Here is a 16,592-nt window from a genome sequence, read left to right as displayed (position 1 = left end):
AATTTCGATATTTGTCCGCTTGTCAATTTTTCCCAGCTTTGTCCATCCAGCCGTAATGCTTGTAAGTTGCACTTCGTTCGACTTGAAGTACTTAACGAAATTGGACCTTGACGTAATCTCTTTGCACAGACTGATACTTCTGCGGACTCACCTTCAGAATCATGGAATGTTATTTCGAATGCTGTCAAGAACGCGTTCCTGAATCTCCAGCAACACAATTCCAGTTTTCGTTCAAGGTCACCGGAGAGTAACGCAGGGATTCCAGACCAGGACGAAGACACCTTCTCAGAAAACAGCATTATACCACCAAGTCAAGCAAACTCTCCACATGTGTCAAAAGGCTCTTTTAAGCATAGAAACAACAGCTTCAGTGCTGCAGTGAAAAATCGATCTGTGGAGCGATGGCCATTGATTACAATAGAAAACGACCTTGACGAGAGTATAGAACCTGTCATCGAATATGTTGAAGATCTAATACTTCCGGAACAAGCTGGCTTGTCTCTAGCAAAATACGAAGTTTGCCCTTGCGAGGAAGGCAGTAGTTATAATAACGAAAAACGATTAATATCGTCCGGAGTTGATTTCATTTCTGAATGCGGCCCTTGGTGTGGATGTCGAACGAATTGCCCTAACAGAGTCGTCCAAAAGAAGCGATCGATACCTCTGATATTGCAGCGCATTAAGGACTATGGTGAAATACGGTGGGCTGTAAAAGCTCAAGAAGTGATTCTTAAAGGAACCTTTATAGATCAATACTGTGGAGAGGTTGTCCCTGCAAGAGAAGCCATGAAAAGAGCGATGGCATATAGTGAGGTAAGAGGTTATGTCATGTGCTTATGGTTACTGTTGAGATTCACCCCTGACTCTATGGTCGCTCCATTCATTAGGAGGAAGAGATACTAGTGTTGGACATGTTTGTCGGAATTATTGAAGATGTTCCGCCATTCGCCATAGACGCTGTTACGCATGGAAATATCACAAGGTTCTTCAAGCACAGCAACCAACCAAATACTGCTATATACCCAGTCTTTTATGAATCAAGTGCCTACCACCGCATGGCATTTTTCTCAATCCAAGATATCCAACCTGGAGACGAAATCACTTTTACCAACTGGAATCTGGATGTCTAACCGAAACTTTCTCAATGGCTGATACAGCTATTTGATTACCATTGTCCAGGCACATCTCAAAGCGCTAATGTGAATCATTGTTTGGCGGTTGTGACAAGGAACCTTTTCATTTTGGCTTCTATACCCTTTATTTTGATGATGAATAATAATCATTTACGAAGTTCAGTGCGGTGTGCTATGATGCATATTGGAGGATTTGTATTTAATCTTTGTAGCTGACCACCATGTCTTTCTGGGACCATTTCAAGTTTTGCTTGGTGGTCAGAACAATAGCTGTGCGGCAAGGAATATACACCTGTAGAGTAAATTGTGAGCACAACATTTCGTTCTATCATTTGTACATAAACATATCTTAGGTGGCATTGTAAAAAAAAAACACATACATGAATGTAGTTGGATCGGTTGTTCCAAGGTTCAGGAGTAGTGAACCAGCTTCCATTTTCATCGATTCGGTTATGTCCCATAAAGATAGACGAGTCACTATCTAGTACCAACTTGTACTCTCCTGGTGTTTCCACACCAATGCGGTAATCAGTGAACGACTGCGTTGGATGGAAATTGAAAATGAAGACTAGACCGGCACGCTCGTAAGATACGACTTTATCACCTTCATGTTTCAATGAAACATACGCCTAATGAAATATAAATGAGTACAAACTGGCCAGTAACAAGCTTTCAGCTGAAAATTGAGTTTACCTGGTGAGATGAGAGCCAACCATATGCTGCTTCAGCCAGTTGCATAGCCCGGTCCCACTCGTTCAAGTACTTGTATCTGAGCAAGGGGTCATCAACGACATTCCATTGGCGACGAGCGTGATGGAAGCTTGAGTTGTTACCAGGGCGAGGGAAATCCAGCCACTCAGGATGTCCAAACTCATTGCCCTCAAAATTAAGATAGCCTTCTCCACCAAGACTGTGAGTAATTAATCTAAAACAAGGTGTGAGATTTCAGGTTCTAGTCATCTTTGTGAATTAATAAAAGAACAAACCTGATCATCTTGTGTAAAGCGATACCTCTGTCTATTATTGGGGTGTTTGGTGACAATTTGCTCATAAAGTCGTACATTTCCTTATCCATGAGCCAGAAAGCAAGTGTCTTATCTCCGACTAAAGCCTGGTCGTGCGACTCAGCATACACAATGTTTTTTTCCTATGGCCCAAAGATGTCAGTTTATATTCCTTGACTAGCATAAAAAATTGTAATAGCGGCTTACCAAATGGCGACGGTTTGTCAAGGTGTGAATAACTTCGCCCATTTTCCATTCGTCATCTGATTGTTCCTTCAACATCTTGATCCACATATCTGGAACTGCCATGGCCAGTCTGTAATCAAAGCCTACACCGCCTTCTGGAACAGGGCGACATAACGCAGGCATTCCGGATACATCTAATATGTAAAATAAATGTCAGTCATCGTCAATAGGACAGCAACAACCAGTGTGGTGGTTAGGATAGCTTTACCTTCAGCAATGGTAATAACGTTGGGGTACAGTTGATGAAGCATATCGTTTGCTAACATGAGATACATGACACCTTCTTCATCGACTGATTCATTGAAATACTCGCGATAGTCTCCAGAGAATCCATATCCCATACCGTGATGCTTGTAAAGGATACTGGTTACACCATCGAAACGGAAGCCATCAAATTGAAACTCATTCATCCAGTAGCGGAGATTGGAAAGTAGGAAGCGTAGAGGTTCATATGCTCCATAATTGAACAAACGAGAATCCCACAAGTCGTGGTTTCCTTTACCACCACCATGGAAATACATATGATCTGTTCCGTCAAACATATTGAGTCCATCATGAACATTCTTTGATGCGTGTGAATGCACGACGTCCAAAAGTACGGTGATGCCAAGGCCGTGTGCAGTGTCTATGAGCTCCTTAAGGTCTTCAGGGTCGCCGTATCGAGATGATGAAGCAAAGAAAGATGTCACTTGATAACCGAAAGATGCATAGTAAGCATGCTCCATAATGGCCATCAACTGGATGGTATTATAGCCAAGGTTGGCGATACGAGGTAAAATATTTTGGGTAAACTCCTTGTATGTTCCAACTCTGTACTCGGAGGTTGAGATGCCGACTGTCAAAAAAAAAAAAAAAGCACACTTGTGAGGTCGTGTCCACCTTGTAAACACAGTACCCAAAAGACACTTACCATGAGCTTCATAAACCCGGATACTTTTTGGCTTGGGTGGCTGCTTGTTTTTGAACACGTATTGCTTGCCAGGATTCCAGAACACCGCTTCATAATTGGGATTGACGTTCAAATCTTGAACAACCCTCTTTGACCAAGCAGGTAACCTATCTGCCCTCTCGCCAGAGTTTGGCATGACAAGTGATATCTATATTCAAAATACTGATTGGCAAGGCGTATTTGTTTTAGCGTGAGGGGCAGATTGGCGTACTTACTTTGACCTTGCTATTGTGGGGAATAGCAACACTTCCATCGGACTTTGGCGGCACAACAACGGAGAAAGACCCATAGTCATCTTTCTTCATGACGTTCGCTCCATGGTCCCAGTTATCTGAAAATGACAGCTCAGTATTGACCCATGTATGTATTTTTTATACCTTCTCCGATAACTCACTGAACTCTCCAATAAGGCTAGCGCCTGTTGCATTTGGCGCCCACTCTCTATAAAGCACGCTGTTATCCTTCTGCACATGGAAGCCAAAGTAGTCGTATCCTTTGGTGAAGTTCTCGTAGCCACCGCCAGATTCATTGATCATCTTCTTGTATTTTTGAAACAAGGCATATCGGTGTCTGAGAGCACCAGTAAAAGGCTCCAACCAAGGATCCAGAACGGCCACACCAGTGCCATCGGTTGGCATGGTCAAAACGCGACCAGGTTCAACTTCGGTTTGAAACTTAGATGCATTGCCCGAGCTATGATTTGATTCAGTAAGCATATTGTAATAAGCAACTACGAATGTAAGAGGAAAGGGAGAGCTTTATGATAGTAGATAAAGGGCAAAGCGTATTTTAAACGGATATAATAGCAGTCCTCGTAATCGGCGTTGATCTGAGAAAAAAAAAGAATCTAACAGTTGGGGCCGTTCATGTATTGCCTTGGTGGGTGCCACAAGGCTCGAAACCCCTATCAATGCGATCTGCCAGCAGCGTTCTTTCCGGCTATTCGCCCAAACACCACGCATTCTAATAGCGAGTTCCCTGCTAACCTATTTCTTCCGTGAACCCCACCCGTCACTTCCCCAGCTGCAAAGAAGCCTGTATATTTTGTATTTGTTTGTGTCGTTAGTACCAAACTTGATCTCTTTTTCACGCCTCAGTTACTTCTAGCCCACGGTGACAGCTACTTACCTTTAATAGGAGTGTATTGGTCCTTGTTGGCTTCCTTCAGCACACGCGCTCCGTCGTCAATCATGAGTCCTCCCATAGTATAATGACAACTTGGTGTGACCCTTGCTACCCAGTACGCCATGCTATTGTTCAAAGTGGATGGGAAGACCGATTTACCAAATTGGTCGCTGCCGTTTTTAGCCTCAAGGTCGTACAGGTCAAACTGCTTGCTAAGAACGCTGGGCTCTAACGCCATATACTTGGCCAGTTCCTCAATGCCAGCGAGCTGATGAAAAAGACCTTTGTGCTCGTAGAAGCTAATCGATGCACGGTCGTACTTGTTGACAGCCTCTTCACTCATGATAAGATAGGCGATAGCAAGTGATGGATCATGTCCACTGGTACAGTGTTGGAAAATGTCATTACTGACGACATCTCTTCTGCCAAGTTCGTTGGTAAACCGAAGGCCTTTTGCGTTCATTAAAATACCTCCGGCTGCTCGAAGCGCTTCCGGTGCGAGAAACTTGGTATCAGCTCCGGGATCGTTAGGATCTACAAACCCCGTCGGATGCACTTGCACCTTGTCCTACAACAATCCATATTTGGGTTATAGCCATAAAAAATAGAAATCTCATCGAGTCCGTGCATTAACGTACCATGTCTTTGACAGCAGCACCGACATCTTGGCCAAGTTTTATACCATCTCCTGTTGCCCATGGCCCATTCGTCGTCGCGAGATGGGTCACTTGCGGCGCAAATTCCTTCAACACCATGTTCTCTTTATCTTTTGGTTTTCCAGCATATCCGCCACTAGTCAATATGACCGAGTCCGCTTCGACAAGCTGATTATCTTGAAGTAACACCCCCGTCACTTCGTCTTGATGTGTGACCAGTTTAGCCACGGAGGAGGACAACATCAGTGTGATATTCTCATCTTGAGCCTTCTTTTGCAAAGTGCTCATGATTCCCCAGCCTACTGGAGTTGTTCGTCCATTTGGATCTTGCGCAATACGGTGTGTTCGCGGTCTTGAATGTCCTCCACATTGTGAGACGCTACGCAGAGGCACTCCTTGCTGTTCAATCCAATCAATTGAAGCACTACTTTCTTGCACCAGTGTTTGGACCAGTGTCTCATCACATAAGCCTCCTCCGGACGTCAGCGTATCCTTCATAAAGAGGTCGACACTATCTTCAATATGCAAAGCGAACTGTGGTGCTGTTGGGGCTCCATTCATGCCACTGGATGCTTTGGCTGAGTTACCTCTAAATTTGAAGGCGTAAGCTAATAGAAATGGATATTCGTGTACTTCCAGTAAGAGCTTACCCTAATTTAGCTTCCTTTTCAATAATGGTAACAGCAGCGCCTGCCGCGCGCGCTTCTAGTGCCGCGCACAATCCGGCTAATCCACCACCAATGACGACAACTTTCCTTGACATTTCCTGTTTCTGATTCTTACGGTAAGTCGAACCTATTAAAATGGCAATGACTACAATGACAAGATGCCAGAAACGCATAAAAACGAAAAATTATAGAGATTCAAAAACTGAGTTTATTTGCAGTTGTGGAAGAAAAGATGCAATATCAGCAAACATCCGAAACCTAGGGTGGCATGATTTTTTTCTTCCTTAGGGGTTTATCTAATGTACTGTACAATCTGAGAAGAAGTATTAGCGTGCGTGTAAATAACTTTTTAAATGGTGAGTTGGCGCCGCCTGCCATTAGAGTGCACTATGGGTTGTATTGAACTTCAGCTCTTCCTCTGCATGCTGTACTCGTGCTAGTGTGCGAACAACTTCTGCCTTCCAATTAACGTTCATCAAAAAGACAACTATTCCAGCTCCTGCGATGAACAAAGCGAGTGTCAAGCCAGTCCAAATACCGTGCAAACCCCATCCAAGTTTAAAGGTTAGCACATATGCGATGGGAAGTGCAATCAAGTAGTAGGCGACCAAGTTCAAGATGGCTGCAATCTTCTGTCGTCCGAGTCCACGTACTACACCGCCGCAAACACCTGCTGCACTATCCGCAATTTGGAACAGAGCACACATTGGCAGAATGGAGGCAACGCGACTAACAACATCTGGGTCGGAAGTGAACAGATATCCATAGACATTACGAGTGGCTAGGAAGAAGCAAGAATTGAGCAGACCAAACACAACAGCAAAAACCATAGCCATGCGGGCTGCCTTTTTAGCGTTACTGGCCGCGGCGCAACCCAATAAGTTGCCAACTCGGTTTGACGCAGCAACCGAAATACCGAAGGGAATCACGTAGGTTGATTGAGCAGAGGTCAAAATAATAGACTGTGCCGCTAAGTCCGTCTCGCTTAGGTAAGAGGCTGCTAATGCACTTATTTCCTAGAGAAGAAAAAGTTACGGCGGTCAGCGGTGTGCAGAGCATGACGCAAAGAAATGAAATAACATGACTTACCCAGGACCACCACTCACTGCACACCATGAAAATACCTGGAATGGCCAGCTGAATGAATGGCCACCAATCCTTAAAGGCTTCCGTAGACCAACCTCCCCATGCCTCATGGCCTCTAACGAACTTAATGTAGAGCAATAGCAAAATCAGCTGTAACCAATAAGTGAAGCTGGTAGCAATAGGAGCTCCAATAAAACCTAGGGAGATAGGCTCGTACCAAACCAGGAGATAGTTGTTGAGGGCATTGATGGGGGCTACAATAAGCAAAACCCAGGTTGAGGCATTCATGATGCCTTGAGCTTGGCAGAATTTCTTTACACCTTCGAATGCAATATTGGCTGGTGCGCCAATTAATAGGTATCGCAGGAAAAGTCCTAAGAAAATGGAATGAAGTTCCGTTTAAAACCAATGTACCACATATGCACAGCCGCAATAAGATTTATGATAGGAGTACTAACCGGCATGCTGTGCTAATTGCTCTTCTTGATTCAAAGCTAGCAGAATGTCAGTTGCTCTCCACCACACCATGGAAATTGGTATAAACATGATACCCAAGATGATCAGGGCTCGCTGGAGATGGACACCGACTAAAGTTTTATCTGATGCTCCTGTCCAGGCTTGAGAGAGCATGGTATCTAAAGCGGTAGTTGTGCCTGATGCAAGACTCCACGCTGAAACAGCAGCGAACATATTGGCAAGAGCAGCTGCAGCTAATTCAGTCGGACCCTATAAGTAATAGGTGAGCGTTGCTATTCCAATCGGATCAAAGATAGAGTATAAAAGACAATGGACTTACAATATGTCCAAGAGAGAAGACACTGGCCATTTGCAAGGAGGTCTGAAGCATATAGGTCAAAACAATGGGTAAAGAATTGGTAAAAAGCCAATGAGCTTCTTTCCTATAGGACGTTGGAGACGTCAAACTGTCGTTTGCCTTTGGAACGAGGGGTGTTCTCTCATTTTGAATGGTTGTGACCGAAGAAATCGAGTGGTTTGAAAGTATTGACGACCGGCGACGTCCAGCATTACTAATATCTACCGATGAGGAAGACATGACGTTTAAGCTGTCGAAAGAACCATGACTCACAAAGAAAAAAAAGGATTTGAAGACGGATTTGTAGAAACAGTCCCATGCACGTGCCCGAGCCCCATTTTGCATCTCATCTTGAAATTTCGCCACCAGCTTCTGAGCATTTGAACATTGGGTTTGCGTTGTACTGCCCAAAGCTTGATATGCGAGATAAGAAACAAGCAATGCTGAATAAGAAACCGTGGGTGATTATAATTGCTATTCCCGATTAGAGTATTGGTACCACCTCTTTATGTCCTCCATACAGAAAAAGACCGCATTTGTCACTTTAAACTCTTTACAAATTGTTGTAGACTCCAAATTACATTTAGGGTTTAACAGTTGAAAAATACAGTAACTGGCTGGTTGCCTAACTATTACAAGTCTGCACTTTTAAGTGTCAGGGTTTCGAAAATTTTATCATACTTAATATGCCATTCGAAGCACTCTAGCACATGCATCTATTTCTTCTTTACTGACCCCTATCGTATCACAGCATGCTTGGTATTGTACAGCTTTCTTTCCGCTGCTTATAAGCGAATGAGTCTCCGGCAGGGCATCAATGATGGCCTTGAATAATATCAATGTCACCATATATAGTTCAACGCTGTCCAGCATCCCCATTGCACTGTCAGACAGTTCAAACGTTCGGATGATCTCGAGTATATCCTTCTCTATGGAAATATCCAACCCGATCTGTTGTCGAATCAAACCATAGCTATTCAATGCATTTAAAAGTAAGTACTACTTCAGAGACCGCATGCAATCATCCCAATTCCACTTACGTTTCCATTACTTTTTCGCTGAAAATATGCTTTCTTAGATTATATTCCTCAGAATAGTAGGGTTGTTCAGGATCTGTGGGTGCAGGCGAATCATCTCCATGCCCTTCCAAGTTTCGTATGTATGTTCGAGTCCATCTAGTGCACATCCGGTCGATTAAAGTCCAAATTTTACCGAAGAATGTCATTTGCGGAACAGTGCTTTTCTTAGCCAGTTTGGCATTCTTCTTCCTTGTTTGTTGTACTTTCCGAGCTACCTCCGAGGGAACCACGACGGTAATGATCTGATTGGAATCGTATTCTTCCGATGCTTTGCCCGACGACGTAGATGGCGTCTTTGCCTTGTTCGTCGACGAGGCTTTCTTTGATAGCTGCTTAGACGACGACCTCAGTTCAACAGTAGGCATTGGTATTTCTTCTTTCACCTCTTGACTGGTCATAAGATCAAGTTGGTCCTGACAATTCTCTACTTCATCCAATTTGAGGTCTTTCAACATCATCATGGTTTTCATTGCGTTTTCTGCTATGGCCGCGTCATCTAGCTCCACATTATCAAGAGCAGGAACACTAACTGCCTCGTTTTGTTGCGGCCGTAAAATGAGTGTCGTTGGCTCCTCTGCTGTATCAATAGACGCAGCCTTCTTGCCTTTGAATTGTATTCGGTATCCTTCGATTTCATCATACGCGCCAGACTTGCTCTTGGACGGCGATGCTAAGTCAGGTAAGTTGATGGGTTGAACAGCAGTGGGTTCCTTCTCTACGATTTTAAGCTCCATAGGAGCAGGCGCCATTGCAGATAAAAGATTTTCCACATATGCTTTTCTAAGCTTCGAGCTGTTCTGCTTTGATGATTTGAGGGATTTCTTACTTTTCGCTATTACTTCACTGTCATTGGAGAAAAATTTAAGTACATCAACCACAAAAGGAGGGCTCAGTCGAAATTCATTCTCGTACCTGACGTTTTCATGCATCTCAATAACTTCAACATCAGCCCATCCTATATCTCTTGACCAAATAGGTATGTCGGATAGCTGAGCAGCATAAAATTTGCTTCTTTGTAGACAGTCAATACTACAGAATGTTGAGAGTTCCGTTTGATCGAATACTTTTCGTTCACTCAAGGAGATCTTGTATTTACTGTTCATAATTTGTCGATTGTTTGAGCACATTGGATACCCACACCAATCCTCTATGTTCCTTTCTTCAATTACGTCTTCATAGCCGGCTGGCTGTATATACCTTGCTGCTTCTATCATGGTCGCTTTGTCAACTGTCTTTCTCGAGAATAAAGCCTCTTGCCATTTGAATGACGTATTCTGAGCCTGGAGTCTCTTTTCTGCGCTTTCCCTGACTAGCTTCTGTTTAGCGGTGGGCGGGGTAGCTTGCTTTCCTGGTGATTTACCAGCGCTTTGAGCGACAGCTTTGCCATTCTTACGCTTCGTGGGTGATTTTTTCGACCCTACGGTTGAACTCTTGCTGGAATTGGAAGCATTCTGTGCTGAGTCACTTTGATTAGAGCTTCCAGCTAGTGGTGAAGAAACTGCTGGTGCATGCTGACGATTACTTGGTATTGACATAGTGACATGAATGGTCTGCTGCGAGACGAGGTGACTTTCAATTTTTGCTCAGTTTTTCCTCTGAACAACCTGAGTTGAGTTTCATATTTGGCGACAAGGAAATTCAAAGTAATGCAGAAATTGACGTGGTATGGACTGGTATGATGTACTTAACGAGTACTGATAAAAAATATTCAGTAATTCAACTGTGGCCTATATCTTCAAGCTAGTGTCGGATTGCTATGATATGGTACCGCTTACGAGATTGGGTTGATGGATAGATAAGTCGATAACAATCCCAACTTCAATTATTTCGGTGGAGAGCATCCTATATTATATTGCTTTATGCATCCTGACTATAAAAATAGCACAATACATATCAAAAAATATCAGTCTATTCTAGATAGGCAGCTAACCTCGCAGCATATCTTATGACGATATGACTTGATAAATCATCAGGAGAGCAAGGCTCATTTTCGTCCTGAGTGGCCAAAGCAGCCGTAATCATCACGCATTATATATCATAGTACAGTAATGCGTTATATTACTGACTTTCTATCGTCTCAACTAATTATCGCATGAGCTACATGAAAAGCATATACGCAAATACAGAACCAAAGAAGTGCAATTCAAGCTTCCTGATTGGCTGAATACCATCAATCGATACAAAAAATGGAGGCGTTCATTGGGAAAATTTATAAAAAGCCTGAAGGGAAGAGGTAGATTGGACATCATCTTTCTCGCATAAAGCAAACCAGAACAATGCAAAGCACATCAACTACACCGAAAAGCGAAGACTTGTCATCGGACGGGAATGATATCCATTACATCTTACCAAGCGATGCTTCTGAGACTGAGCGTCTTCGTTTGAACCATTCTATGTGGAAGTATGCGTTGGGAGGGTGAGTAGCTAAACGTTTGGTTGTTTTTCTTCAGATATAACTTCTCTGACCAGCCCTCCACTTAGTTTGCAAACGGCACCATTGCATGAAGATCTCGAAAGAGGAATCAAGGTTCTAGACATAGGATGTGGCCCAGGCTGGTGGTCAATTGACATGGCAAAAAAGTATCCAAACTCTCAGTTCATAGGGATCGATATAACCGCCAATTTTCCTCTGGTTGAAGCACACGATAATATTTCCTTCCAAGTCATCAATGCCGGAACAGGGCTGCCTTTTTCTGATGGCGAATTCGATTATGTTTTCCAACGCTTTCTGGTCATGGGATTCTCTGTGGATCAGTATCGTTTGGTAATCAAGGAAATCAATCGAGTATTGAAACCAGGAGGTACTATTGAAATTTTGGAAATGGTTAGCAAATACAACGATGCTGGACCGTGGTTTCAGAAAATCGGCAACTGGAGTAAGTGTCCATAGTAGTGTCGTTAACAGTTTCCATAACGCTAACTAATCTCCAATATCAGTTGAGAAAGCTTTACATCTGAGTGGCCTTGACCCTACTATCGCTATAAAACTTGCAGGCATGCTACAAGATGCAGGCTTTTCACATGTTACTGATAAATTGAGACGAATTCCAATAGGTGAAGACCACAATAATATTGTTACTGAACTGTTTTTAACTGAACCCCTAACCATTCTGTTACCAACATGATAGGTTCCTGGGGAGGATCTCTGGGCGAGATGTATCTGGCTATTCAAAAATTGGCACTTCCTGCTGTAATGACAATGGTAATCCATTTGGGAGTGACCACAAAAGAAGCATTCCGCGCTGTAATGAACAAAGCTATTGAGGAGTCATCTGAACATAATACATCTGGAGACTTTCATATTGTATGTGCAATTAAGCCCATCTTTTGAGAATATTCTGTAAAATGTTTATAATAAGAACTTTTGCAATAAATACAAGTATTCCTGTGTTTGTCAACAGCGGTATAATTAGGTGAAGCTGGAGAGTCCTCCGTCGCATGCCATGGCTTGTCCAGTTACAGCTCCGGCTTCCACAGAAGTAAGATATGCCACTGTATTAGCCACTTCCTCAACGTCAATGGGCCGATTCATAGGTGATCTCTCTTTGATCCAATCGATCAAACTATTTTGTCCACCACCGCCTGTGAAGCCCGGGCCCCATGCGGTTGTCAATACATGACCAGGTATAACCACATTCACAGTAATGCCTTTTGGAGCTAGCAACCTTGCATATTGTCGCATGTAGTATTCCATAAGTGCCTTTCCAGAGCCCGGCAATAAGTAGCCAGTACGTGGAGGACTATTGGCATTACAGCCTACATAAAGGATGGTAGATCATTAGTTTTGATAGCGAGATGAGCAGAAAAAGCCTTATCACTAACCAGGACTCGATATTCCAACTATTCTTCCAGTGTTATCCATGCGCTTTGCACATCGCTCGATAGCTTGAGCGAAAAACATGCCATACAAATTTTGGTAGTACAGTGCTGCCTCGGACCCCTAACGATTTTTTCACTAAGTATTGAATTGTATGAAAACGTAGTATAATCAAAGCCGTACCTCAACACTATCGATGCCTAACTTTTGAGCTACTTGCTGACCAGGAAGGTACAAGCCTGCATTGTGAACGAATACTGACAATTTGTGATCGGGAAATTTGGAGTCTATATTGTTGAAAATCTCATTCAAAGCCTTTTACATGGGAAAATATGGATCAGTTGTTATTCTACTTTAAACTGTACGAGCCCTTCGTTGAAAGCCACATACATTTTGCGTTTCTGCACAATCCAGCCCAATTTCATAGTAAATTACTGCGTCCGTTCGTACTTTACTGAGTTCGGCTACGCTGTCTTCACTTGGCGCATTGCGACACACGATCATAATATCATGCTTTGCTGCCAACCGCTTCGCTATACTTAAACCTATACCTCGAGAACCACCTGTAACTACTGCTAATGTTGGATTAGGAGTGACCATGGTTGTAATGTTAAGTTTTAAAGCTAGTGAGAAAGGTACAAAAGTTCGTGTAGTTTTGTATTGAGCAGTTGGCACGTGTGTCACAGCAAACCTCAGCCTCAAGAAAATGACGGGGTTCCATCGTTCCCGAGCGGGCCGATGGGAGATATTGGCCAACAAGCTGCCAAACTATTAAGATCTGCCAGATTTCATTTATTGATACTTAATGTGCGTAGATGAAGCTTTTCAAACATTTCGCTATTTCAATCTCGCTGATGGTGCATTAGTTCGCGGGATACTGCAATACTTAGCTAAACAAGGCCAATCCACAATAGCACAAGACTTACGTACTCACAAGTAACTAATTGAACAATATATTGCATTGAATTGTCGAAAATTTAAAACTTTTTTTACCGTTGATTGTACCATCAATCTGGAAGAGAGTATGCGTCATAGTGGACGCGAGAGAAAAGTAGCTTTGCATGAACATGGTCCCACCAATTGTGTGTCTTATGATCCATGGTTTCCCCAATGACCCCTACAGTGACCTCTACAGTGTTTCGTAGAAGCTATTGAACATACGGACGCGTTTGCCTGAGTAATTTTAAGCTGATGGAATTCAATGTTTCATTGAATAAGACAATGCTTTAGCCACACACCTCATGACGTAACAACTTCAAACCTCGGGTGATTACAAAAAAATATCTCGCCAAATCGTTCTCATACAAAGCTTTCCCTTCTCAGCTTTTTCTAACATTGCATTTCTGTCGACATGGAAGACAATGCACCATACCTTATTGTCAGAGAGATAGAAGAAACGGAGTATATCCGATTGTTTGCAACCAATGTTCCTTCAGAAGCAAAATACGAAGAAGACTCAAACTACGAAATAAGCGACGATGAATCATACTCAGAAGAAACCGATTCCGATACTGACTTCGACGTCTATGAGTCGCATTGGTTTCCATCTCTGACGAGGACATCATATATTGAGTTTTTGGATGACAATGCTTTCGATGAAGACGTGGGCAGCTTTGACAGCGCACATCCTCCCTTTCAAAATCTGATTTCTGCTGTTGACGCCATCATTGAAGAACTGGACGACAGCGACTATGATATGGAGGATGCCGATGATTCACTTTCTGGAGTGTCTTCCGGAATCAAGCGGAGCAGTCCGGACAGGAACTGGCCACGTAGACGTAATAAGGCGCAAAGACCAAATTCAGACGCAGACAACGTCGAAATAGAGGTTCACTATGTCCAATTTTGACATAGTGAAGCAGTCCATGTGCACCACGCCAGCAGCACCATGAACGCCTTAAACTACGAAATTAAACTACGAGAAACATATCACTTTCCAAACGATCTCGTCCATGTTGTAGACGAAAGTAGCACACATCAGTTATAGGTTTGCAAAATGGAATATGCCTGAGAAGGCGATTCCTGTCGTATAAATGACCTTGCTATCCCATACTTCAACAATTTCACCTCCCTCCTTCCTTGTACATAATAAATTTGTTTCCCGCAAAGCTTGGTTGCAGCATTTGAAGCGGTCGTCAGCGGAATCAGGTTCGCGCAGTTGGGACTGCGAAAAAAAAATGATTTCAGTTGTATGATTCATTCTGGCGCAGACAGCCCGATCTTCGTTATGGCAACAGGTAGGCACAATTTAACTCGAGCTGTGAACAGTACATTAACAGCTAAACATGGAACACCCTCTATAGAAATAGAAAAGCAAGCCGATTCGGCTCCATTGGATCCCAAACTTTTCAACGCTGTTGAATGCTACCACCGATTCTTGCAAGATCCGGTAAAATTCACGAATTGTCTTTAACAGGCTCATTCCGACTACTATCTAACCATTCAAGTAACAGGATATGTCAACGCCGGTAGCTACATTCAAGGTTTTCACAGAATTCATCAGATGCAGTCAAGGTATAGTTTTAAGCTTCTTCCTTGCTACAAGATTCGGCAATCCATTAATATTTCGTATTCGTATTTAGCACCAACCATGACTGAATTTCTGGAAACCTTGCGCCAGGTCGGCGAGACGATCCAAGATGCTTCAATATATGATTCCAATGAATGGAAATCGCTCAATAACAGCAGAACGCGTAATCCACACAAAGCAACAATCGCTACCCTTGCTGGAATCCATTTATTCAACCAATTTGTGCGTCGAAACTCCAGCGACTTCACGGTAAGCAACCATGAAATGTCAGACAATACAACCTACCTTATAACTGATGATGGTGGATCGTTTAGGAATTGGAGGATCTTAAAGCAACCCTTCTCAACGGATCAGCACGTATTTTGGAAAAGGCTGCTAGCGCTCGTGAACGAGTAGCTGAGACTGGTGCTCAATTTGTGCACGACAATGCTGTCATTCTTGTACACTCTTACTCTCGGACTGTCATGAATGTACTGCAGTATGCTGCCAATGTTCAGAACAAACGATTCAAGGTTTATGTTACGGAAGGAAGACCAACTAGTGATGGGTAAGCAAACATTAGTACAGCTTAGAGAAAGCTTATACATCCGCTGACGAGTATATAATTTAGATTGGTGGCAGTTTCTGAATTGCAAGCTTCCGGGATTCCATGCGCCGCTGTACTCGACTCTGCAGTAGGCTTCATTTTGGACAAGGTGGATATGATATTTGTAGGCGCTGAAGGCGTTGTGGAAAACGGTGGCATTATCAACCAGGTATTATGAGAATGAATAAGCGAACATTAGTATGCCAAACTTAAGATCGGGTATCTAATTTAACCATTGTTTAGATTGGTACCTATCAAATTGCTCTTGTAGCAAAGGCGTTGAGCAAACCTGTCTATGCTATTGCTGAAAGGTATGTTTTTGAAAAATTGTTGACTATGTTCTTCCATTTCGTACTCACGTAGATTTCGCATCTCCTAGTTATAAGTTTGTTCGCCTTTATCCACTGAATCAGTACGACCTTCCTTCGATCGTACCTGATATCGTGTCATTCAGTACTAGACGAAAATCATCATCAAATGCTTTAGACCTCGGTGAAAATCATTCCGTTGATCTTGCTATGTCCAACCCAAGCGTTGATTACACACCCCCTCAATACCTTACGCTGTTGTTGACAGACTTAGGTGTTCTTACCCCTAGTGGTGTTAGCGATGAGCTGATCAAGTTATATTTGTAAAAATACAATAGCCAGTATCTTTTTTTTTGTGTAATACATGTTTTTAGACCATCGATGTGGTTTACAGGAAGTGAGTTGTAAGCGTACATGATTTTCATTACACAGCGTAGTGATGTCTCCCTCACGTGCCCAATATGCCCTAATCACCGCGGGCTTTCCACCCTCTGGACGCGCTCCAAACAAAAAAGCAAATAAAAATGTTTAGTGCGAGTGAGTTTAAGAAACGTCAAAAAAAAAGTACACCAAGTCAGTGAAACATTGAGG

The 16,592-nt window shown here is 42.9% G+C and overlaps 10 protein-coding genes across 10 annotated transcripts; 4 read left to right on the top strand and 6 right to left on the bottom strand.

Annotated features, from left to right (window-relative positions):
- The first annotated feature begins 17 nt into the window (after window positions 1-17).
- Window positions 18-1,306, top strand: K450DRAFT_238155 (uncharacterized protein). Its single transcript, XM_051588543.1, has 3 exons — window positions 18-61; window positions 130-813; window positions 888-1,306. Exons 1-3 carry the CDS (start codon window positions 56-58, stop codon window positions 1,128-1,130), a joined length of 933 nt encoding a protein of 310 aa, XP_051445365.1. The 5' UTR covers window positions 18-55; the 3' UTR covers window positions 1,131-1,306.
- K450DRAFT_238150 (uncharacterized protein) lies at window positions 1,232-4,272 on the bottom strand. Its single transcript, XM_051588542.1, has 9 exons — window positions 3,727-4,272; window positions 3,548-3,663; window positions 3,294-3,480; window positions 2,592-3,218; window positions 2,345-2,517; window positions 2,120-2,280; window positions 1,827-2,058; window positions 1,514-1,762; window positions 1,232-1,425 (listed from the first exon to the last, which is right to left on the bottom strand). Exons 1-9 carry the CDS (start codon window positions 4,046-4,048, stop codon window positions 1,333-1,335), a joined length of 2,160 nt encoding a protein of 719 aa, XP_051445364.1. The 5' UTR covers window positions 4,049-4,272; the 3' UTR covers window positions 1,232-1,332.
- Window positions 4,144-6,295, bottom strand: K450DRAFT_238134 (uncharacterized protein). The gene is made up of 4 exons (XM_051588541.1): window positions 5,764-6,295; window positions 5,096-5,702; window positions 4,461-5,025; window positions 4,144-4,367 (listed from the first exon to the last, which is right to left on the bottom strand). The coding sequence occupies exons 1-4, from the start codon at window positions 5,952-5,954 to the stop codon at window positions 4,240-4,242; spliced, it is 1,491 nt and encodes a 496-aa protein (XP_051445363.1). The 5' UTR covers window positions 5,955-6,295; the 3' UTR covers window positions 4,144-4,239.
- On the bottom strand, window positions 5,948-8,194 carry K450DRAFT_238126 (uncharacterized protein). Its single transcript, XM_051588540.1, has 4 exons — window positions 7,664-8,194; window positions 7,326-7,593; window positions 6,871-7,241; window positions 5,948-6,797 (listed from the first exon to the last, which is right to left on the bottom strand). Exons 1-4 carry the CDS (start codon window positions 8,024-8,026, stop codon window positions 6,159-6,161), a joined length of 1,641 nt encoding a protein of 546 aa, XP_051445362.1. The 5' UTR covers window positions 8,027-8,194; the 3' UTR covers window positions 5,948-6,158.
- On the bottom strand, window positions 8,195-9,999 carry K450DRAFT_238121 (uncharacterized protein). The gene is made up of 4 exons (XM_051588539.1): window positions 9,857-9,999; window positions 9,673-9,789; window positions 8,722-9,603; window positions 8,195-8,654 (listed from the first exon to the last, which is right to left on the bottom strand). Exons 2-4 carry the CDS (start codon window positions 9,687-9,689, stop codon window positions 8,363-8,365), a joined length of 1,191 nt encoding a protein of 396 aa, XP_051445361.1. The 5' UTR covers window positions 9,690-9,789; window positions 9,857-9,999; the 3' UTR covers window positions 8,195-8,362.
- On the bottom strand, window positions 9,345-10,344 carry K450DRAFT_238119 (uncharacterized protein). Its single transcript, XM_051588538.1, has 4 exons — window positions 9,857-10,344; window positions 9,673-9,789; window positions 9,573-9,603; window positions 9,345-9,385 (listed from the first exon to the last, which is right to left on the bottom strand). Exons 1-2 carry the CDS (start codon window positions 10,293-10,295, stop codon window positions 9,716-9,718), a joined length of 513 nt encoding a protein of 170 aa, XP_051445360.1. The 5' UTR covers window positions 10,296-10,344; the 3' UTR covers window positions 9,345-9,385; window positions 9,573-9,603; window positions 9,673-9,715.
- Window positions 10,345-11,036: 692 nt separating this feature from the next.
- K450DRAFT_271202 (uncharacterized protein) lies at window positions 11,037-12,091 on the top strand (the record flags this gene model as incomplete). Its single annotated transcript, XM_051592995.1, has 4 exons — window positions 11,037-11,176; window positions 11,242-11,636; window positions 11,698-11,814; window positions 11,889-12,091. The coding sequence occupies 4 exons, from the start codon at window positions 11,037-11,039 to the stop codon at window positions 12,089-12,091; spliced, it is 855 nt and encodes a 284-aa protein (XP_051445359.1).
- On the bottom strand, window positions 12,034-13,476 carry K450DRAFT_238115 (uncharacterized protein). Its single transcript, XM_051588537.1, has 4 exons — window positions 12,968-13,476; window positions 12,761-12,892; window positions 12,583-12,700; window positions 12,034-12,516 (listed from the first exon to the last, which is right to left on the bottom strand). The coding sequence occupies exons 1-4, from the start codon at window positions 13,175-13,177 to the stop codon at window positions 12,170-12,172; spliced, it is 807 nt and encodes a 268-aa protein (XP_051445358.1). The 5' UTR covers window positions 13,178-13,476; the 3' UTR covers window positions 12,034-12,169.
- A 412-nt stretch (window positions 13,477-13,888) lies between these two features.
- Window positions 13,889-14,597, top strand: K450DRAFT_238113 (uncharacterized protein). The gene has a single exon (XM_051588536.1). The coding sequence runs from the start codon at window positions 13,929-13,931 to the stop codon at window positions 14,424-14,426; it is 498 nt and encodes a 165-aa protein (XP_051445357.1). The 5' UTR covers window positions 13,889-13,928; the 3' UTR covers window positions 14,427-14,597.
- Window positions 14,598-16,543, top strand: K450DRAFT_238110 (uncharacterized protein). Its single transcript, XM_051588535.1, has 8 exons — window positions 14,598-14,814; window positions 14,881-14,966; window positions 15,031-15,091; window positions 15,160-15,356; window positions 15,422-15,654; window positions 15,718-15,862; window positions 15,937-16,004; window positions 16,073-16,543. The coding sequence occupies exons 1-8, from the start codon at window positions 14,769-14,771 to the stop codon at window positions 16,326-16,328; spliced, it is 1,092 nt and encodes a 363-aa protein (XP_051445356.1). The 5' UTR covers window positions 14,598-14,768; the 3' UTR covers window positions 16,329-16,543.
- The last annotated feature ends 49 nt before the right edge of the window (window positions 16,544-16,592 follow it).

The sequence above is a fragment of the Umbelopsis ramanniana genome (assembly GCF_025399195.1).
Source record: "Umbelopsis ramanniana AG unplaced genomic scaffold K450scaffold_22, whole genome shotgun sequence".
NCBI classification, from domain to species: Eukaryota; Fungi; Mucoromycota; class Umbelopsidomycetes; order Umbelopsidales; family Umbelopsidaceae; genus Umbelopsis; species Umbelopsis ramanniana.
The sequence above is the reverse complement of the archived record's forward strand: the minus strand, read 5'-3'. Positions and strand labels throughout refer to the sequence as shown.

Bases quoted from the DNA above. Each gene is read 5' to 3' on its own strand.
- K450DRAFT_238110 (XM_051588535.1), top strand. From the start codon at position 14,769: ATGATTCATTCTGGCGCAGACAGCCCGATCTTCGTTATGGCAACAG. The intron at 15,092-15,159 runs GTATAGTTTTAA...ATTCGTATTTAG, and splicing joins ATTCATCAGATGCAGTCAAG to CACCAACCATGACTGAATTT. The intron at 15,357-15,421 runs GTAAGCAACCAT...TGGATCGTTTAG, and splicing joins GAAACTCCAGCGACTTCACG to GAATTGGAGGATCTTAAAGC.
- K450DRAFT_238134 (XM_051588541.1), bottom strand. From the start codon at position 5,954: ATGCGTTTCTGGCATCTTGTCATTGTAGTCATTGCCATTTTAATAGGT. The intron at 5,026-5,095 runs GTACGTTAATGC...GGATTGTTGTAG, and splicing joins GTGCTGCTGTCAAAGACATG to GACAAGGTGCAAGTGCATCC. The intron at 4,368-4,460 runs GTAAGTAGCTGT...CAAAATATACAG, and splicing joins CCAATACACTCCTATTAAAG to GCTTCTTTGCAGCTGGGGAA.
- K450DRAFT_238126 (XM_051588540.1), bottom strand. From the start codon at position 8,026: ATGCAAAATGGGGCTCGGGCACGTGCATGGGACTGTTTCTACAAATCC. The intron at 7,594-7,663 runs GTAAGTCCATTG...TATTACTTATAG, and splicing joins TCTTCTCTCTTGGACATATT to GGTCCGACTGAATTAGCTGC. The intron at 7,242-7,325 runs GTTAGTACTCCT...CCATTTTCTTAG, and splicing joins GCAATTAGCACAGCATGCCG to GACTTTTCCTGCGATACCTA.
- K450DRAFT_238121 (XM_051588539.1), bottom strand. The intron at 8,655-8,721 runs GTAAGTGGAATT...TGCATTGAATAG, and splicing joins AGCGAAAAAGTAATGGAAAC to CTATGGTTTGATTCGACAAC.
- K450DRAFT_238115 (XM_051588537.1), bottom strand. From the start codon at position 13,177: ATGGTCACTCCTAATCCAACATTAGCAGTAGTTACAGGTGGTTCTCGA. The intron at 12,701-12,760 runs GTACGGCTTTGA...AAAAATCGTTAG, and splicing joins TAGGCATCGATAGTGTTGAG to GGGTCCGAGGCAGCACTGTA. The intron at 12,517-12,582 runs GTTAGTGATAAG...TCCTTTATGTAG, and splicing joins AGTTGGAATATCGAGTCCTG to GCTGTAATGCCAATAGTCCT.
- K450DRAFT_238119 (XM_051588538.1), bottom strand. From the start codon at position 10,295: ATGTCAATACCAAGTAATCGTCAGCATGCACCAGCAGTTTCTTCACCA. The intron at 9,790-9,856 runs GTAAATACAAGA...AACATTCTGTAG, and splicing joins CAATCGACAAATTATGAACA to TATTGACTGTCTACAAAGAA.
- K450DRAFT_238155 (XM_051588543.1), top strand. The intron at 814-887 runs GTAAGAGGTTAT...TCCATTCATTAG, and splicing joins GAGCGATGGCATATAGTGAG to GAGGAAGAGATACTAGTGTT.
- K450DRAFT_238150 (XM_051588542.1), bottom strand. From the start codon at position 4,048: ATGCTTACTGAATCAAATCATAGCTCGGGCAATGCATCTAAGTTTCAA. The intron at 3,481-3,547 runs GTAAGTACGCCA...TTTTGAATATAG, and splicing joins CCCACAATAGCAAGGTCAAA to ATATCACTTGTCATGCCAAA. The intron at 2,281-2,344 runs GTAAGCCGCTAT...TTTGGGCCATAG, and splicing joins TGACAAACCGTCGCCATTTG to GAAAAAAACATTGTGTATGC.
- K450DRAFT_238113 (XM_051588536.1), top strand. From the start codon at position 13,929: ATGGAAGACAATGCACCATACCTTATTGTCAGAGAGATAGAAGAAACG.